At 32.4% G+C, this 4700-nt stretch overlaps 1 protein-coding gene across 1 annotated transcript; it reads left to right on the top strand.

The window, feature by feature from the left end:
- Positions 1-3463: 3463 nt before the first annotated feature.
- Positions 3464-4200, top strand: LOC113777021 (farnesoic acid carboxyl-O-methyltransferase-like). The gene is made up of 2 exons (XM_027322071.1): positions 3464-3894; positions 4119-4200. The coding sequence occupies exons 1-2, from the start codon at positions 3464-3466 to the stop codon at positions 4198-4200; spliced, it is 513 nt and encodes a 170-aa protein (XP_027177872.1).
- Positions 4201-4700: the final 500 nt, after the last annotated feature.

Genomic DNA, 4700 nt, shown 5'->3' with positions numbered 1-4700 from the left:
CTCAGAAAGCAATTGAAAGCTAAAGTTCTAAGAGAGACAAACGACAGCTATGTGTTAAATTAAACTAACAATTCATATTTATTTAGCCATTGGGCTGGGAAGGTTGAGCACATTGGCGGAGCTATTCAAGCTTGAGGGTGGGCAATTGCTCCCTCTCAAGTTTTGAAAAATTAACATAACAAGCGTGATATAAAACGGTATTTTCAGTTTTGCACCTTATTTCAACTAGCAATAGTTCTAACTAAAATAAAATACAAAATTCATCTCGTGAGAAAATAGTGCTTAATCATGCTTTTTGTCCCCCTTGATTAAGCGGGTAATCCCACTTTCTCCTCTCAACCGAAAGAACATATATTTTGCCCCCAGCTTGGCAGATGTTAGGAATTTTAACTGCCTCAAAACACATGAAATTTTTTCTTTTAACCTTGCTCCTGGTGTTGATCACACTTTGCCCCCTCAATCGGAAGTATGTACACTTTGCTTTTATGATTTATAATCCTACTTAAATATATATATAAATTAGATATAAAGTTATAGTATAATTTATAGTTCTTAAAAACCAATATGCTTTATTTTAAAAAAATGCCTTATTCGAGATCATTATTGATGGTAAAAAAAAAATAAACAGTCTCATATAGTTCTTTGTATCAAACTTCTTATAAGTTCACCATTTTCAACGTTTTCTTAATTTCTATTTCTACAATTTTTCTTTCAAGATAGAATTAGTAACTTCTATATTCTAAAATTTTTGGATGTGCTTTAACAAAATTTAAAATATCAAAAGATAGTGATCAATGAAATTTAAACAGGAATTGCCAAAATGTGATTTTGATTAAATTAAAATGACATCAATATTTATTTTCTTCTTAGAACATTTACTCCAGAATAAGAAAGGATGTGCATTATTTTAAAAAAAAAGCACTAAATAATAGAAGACTTGCCTAAATCCAGCTAGCATTATTCAATCATGTATAAAACAACAAATCCTGTTTTCTTACAAAATACTTCAACTTGTTTATGAACAATTTATGGTCAGTAAATTTTGATCACTGCAGTTATTTGTGGATATTTAGCATGATGAATTTCCTCCAATGCGCAATCTATAAGAGTTATAAGCCAAGAAAAGTTTCTACTAGGCCACATGTAATTCACGTTTCTATATTTATTTAATAATCATAAGGTGACACGTTTATAATGAGAATGAAAAAAGTCTATTAATCTGTCTAATTTGACATTTTATCATCCAAATGAAAAATTGTTTTATACCCTTTTATTCTTTGGTTTCTCTTCATAGTTCATATTAAAATGTTTTAAAAAAATGATACTTGGGTTCCCTCCCAAATTTACACGAAAAAGGTTGGTAGTTTCTTTCCTAAATTTAAAGTTTAAGAATTAAAATAATAAAATTAACATCTTGCATGTATATATGCATAACATGTATTTAAGTTCAGACTCCTTAATATCACATATACAACCTTTGAGAGTTTAACATTTTGCTTCCTGCCTTCATTCTTCCTCCCACAAGTTGATGAATACTTAACTTTAGACTAGTTACTGCTCGTTTGCTTTTCCTCTTGTTGTGATCACATACTTTTTTCTAATTTCAATGCACCCTTCAACAAAATTTCCATCGTTTTCTCTAATTTTTTTTGGATTTTTATTGTTTATGCTTTTCTTCTCTTGCATGTTTTTGCCTATTCATTTTTCTGTTAAAGTTTTTCTTCTCTGGTAAAACCCGGCCAAAAAAAAATTTTATTTTTAATGAGAGCGTTAACACATTCAAGACGTGTAGAAATGGGGCTGGGCCAGCCCGAGCTCGGCTCGTTCGGCCCGACAGAAAGCCCGATGAGCCCGATCATTTAGTGAGCCGGTCTGAGCCTGAGCCTAAAAATTAGGCCCGAATTAAATGTGAGCCGAGCTTGGGCCTTATTAGGCTCAAACCCGATATAGGCCCGGCCCTTTAATTACCGATATATATATAATATTTATATTTTGATATTATGTATAATTATATATCCAAATATATTATTACTAAATACTAAATATATACATAAATTACAAAACACAAAAATACATCTGAAAACTCTTTCATGAGCTTTCTTGAGAGCCAATATTGGTAATGCATAACTAAATCTCTAATTTTTCTTATTGGCTGAGTAAATTTTTGTATTGGCATAATATTGGTTGATTTTTTTTTGGTCTACAAACACAAAAATCATCAAGCATATTTGAATTTAAATCACAAGATTATAAAAAAAGTTTCAACTTTTAAAGATGTATTGGCTTATGATTGCATGTTTTATTACTATTTTTCATGCATTTTGAATGGATTAAATATAAATATTGTTGAAAAATTTTTGATTTATATACGTTTTAAGAACTATTATTTGTTCATGTTTAGTTTTAATATTATAATCTTGTAAATGTTAAATTAGTTTTACAACTTAATAGTTATAGTAATTATATTAAGAAAATTAAGGAGTAATAAGTGAGTTTGGGCTAAACCCGATTAAGGCTCACAACCCGAATATTATGTAAGCTGAGTATGAGCTTCATATTTACGAACCCGAAACTCATAGCTCGAAACCCGAAAATGATTCAAATTAAATGAGCTGAGCTTGAGCTTATCAAAGCCCGGCTCATTAGGCCCGATTGACAGGCCTATGTAGAAGCATAATTTTATGAATGATAAACATTGAAAGAGATTGAGAGAACATCACAAGTTTCCGTCTTCAAAGAGGAGGTTGTAAAATGAAGACTTTAAAGGGTAAATCTTCAAAAAAATGTTCCAAAAAAAGAAATCTTCCAAGAAGCATCAAATTATAAGATTTCGGGCTCAATCTCTTCTCGTTATCACTCGTAGAAACCCATTTGAAGAACCTCCTTGATAATGGATTTGCTTTCATGGTAATTTGAGTGTCTCTTTATTTTTTTGTTACTTTTTTGACAATCTTGTTTTTTGTTTAAAGGCGCTATTAGACTTGGACCAAGTTGGAGCTTTTTGTTCCAAGTTCCATCCAGACTACTCAGCTCTGAAAAAGTTGAAGAAGCAGGACTGCAGACATTCTTACTGGAACGTGAAGGACGGTTGCAGACATTCATTGAGCGTACATATTTTCATATAAAATTAGCTAGGGGTAAATATTGATGATCTTTGTAATTGATATTGTGCCTCATATGACCTTCTTATTTAAACTCATGATATGAAGATTACTCAGTTAGATTTGTTAAAATGGACCTGTCAAAATGACCATGACTTAAAAGACCTAGATCATGAATACCTTCTCGATGTAAATAAAACAATTTGGTCGATCATTACATGTACTTGATATTTTTTCTCATGTAATCTTCTAAAGCTGATTAAAAAAAATGAGTTAGATTTGTAAAAAGGACTTGAACAAGTGATTATCTTTTATAGGCTAGACTTTGAGGCTTTAATGAAATAGATTTGGTAGACTACCATATGCAGAACATTGTTGAAGCAGTGGAGCTTAAGTACAGATCCATCCAGGTGAGTGCATCCTTGGAATTCCAAGACTTTTTCAACGATCTTGTTGACAATGATTTCAAATCCCTCCCTTCAAAGATGCGATACTTTGCTGCAGCAGTTCCTGACTCCTTCCACAAGCATTTATTCCCTAAATCTAGCCTTCATATTGCGCATTCTTCTTATGCACTCCATTGGCTTTCCAAGGTTCCAAAAGAAGTTGGTAATCAAAATTCTTCAACATGGAACAAATGCAAGATATATTGTTCAAAAACTATAAAAGAAATCAAAGAGGCATATTTTGCTCAGTTTAAGGAAGATCTGAACAGATTTCTGAATGCTAGAGCAACAGAAATTGTTGGACGAGGCCTTGCTGTGTTTCAATTAGCTGGTCTTCGATCGAAATGGTATCCAACTTCCTGATATTTCTGGAGGCTTGGTATTTGAACTGTTAGGATAGTGCCTTTTTGAGATGGCCAGCTTGGTAGAACCTGACAATTTCGATCTGCTTTTTCTTATTCTGTTTAACCATTTAATCATCATGTTCGTCAATTTGATGTTGAAGACCACATTAATATGTTCAAATTGATTTCTTCTCACTTCTGAGGCTCCTAACGTTTGCATGTTGTAGGGAGATATCAGCCAAGAAAGAGTCATTCAACTTGCCTTTGCATCGTCCATCAGTTGAAAAATTTAAGATGGTCGTAGAATGAAATGGCCATTTTCGAACAGAAAGAATCGAAATATTGAATCATCCCATGCAGCACTTGCCTTTTGATGCCAAACGGACTTGCAATCAAGTCAGAGCTTTCACGGATCAAAGACCATTTCAATACTGGCACTGCGGATCAGGTTTTTTATCTATATGCTAAGAAATTAGCTAAGAGTTGCTCCATCTTTGATCAGGGAATCCGCTGAGATGCTGAACCATTCGTTCTACTAAAACACGTATCTTGAATCTTGAAGATATCTTGGCGAGTAAGATTGTCAATGAAAGTGGACCAATGAAGGCTATTGTATTAGCCCAATTAAAGTGTAGGGTATCACAAAAACTCTCCCTAAGGTATAGCCACTTTTTTTGCACTTTGTCTCATAACGTTATTTTTTTCACTTTATCCCTTAAACTGTTAGTTAACTAACATCCAGCACAAATAATATCTAAAACACCAATATTCCTAACATAATAACAAAAAAATAATATTTGTATATATAT

This window comes from Coffea eugenioides, chromosome 7 (genome assembly GCF_003713205.1).
Source record: "Coffea eugenioides isolate CCC68of chromosome 7, Ceug_1.0, whole genome shotgun sequence".
NCBI lineage: Eukaryota > Viridiplantae > Streptophyta > Magnoliopsida > Gentianales > Rubiaceae > Coffea > Coffea eugenioides.
This window is presented reverse-complemented; position numbering and strand designations above follow the sequence as displayed.

What these genes read in the sequence shown, in the direction of transcription:
- LOC113777021 (XM_027322071.1), top strand. Translation starts at nt 3,464, where the DNA reads ATGCAGAACATTGTTGAAGCAGTGGAGCTTAAGTACAGATCCATCCAG. An exon ending in GCTGGTCTTCGATCGAAATG is followed by an intron (nt 3,895 to 4,118) that starts GTATCCAACTTC and finishes TGCATGTTGTAG; the next exon opens with GGAGATATCAGCCAAGAAAG.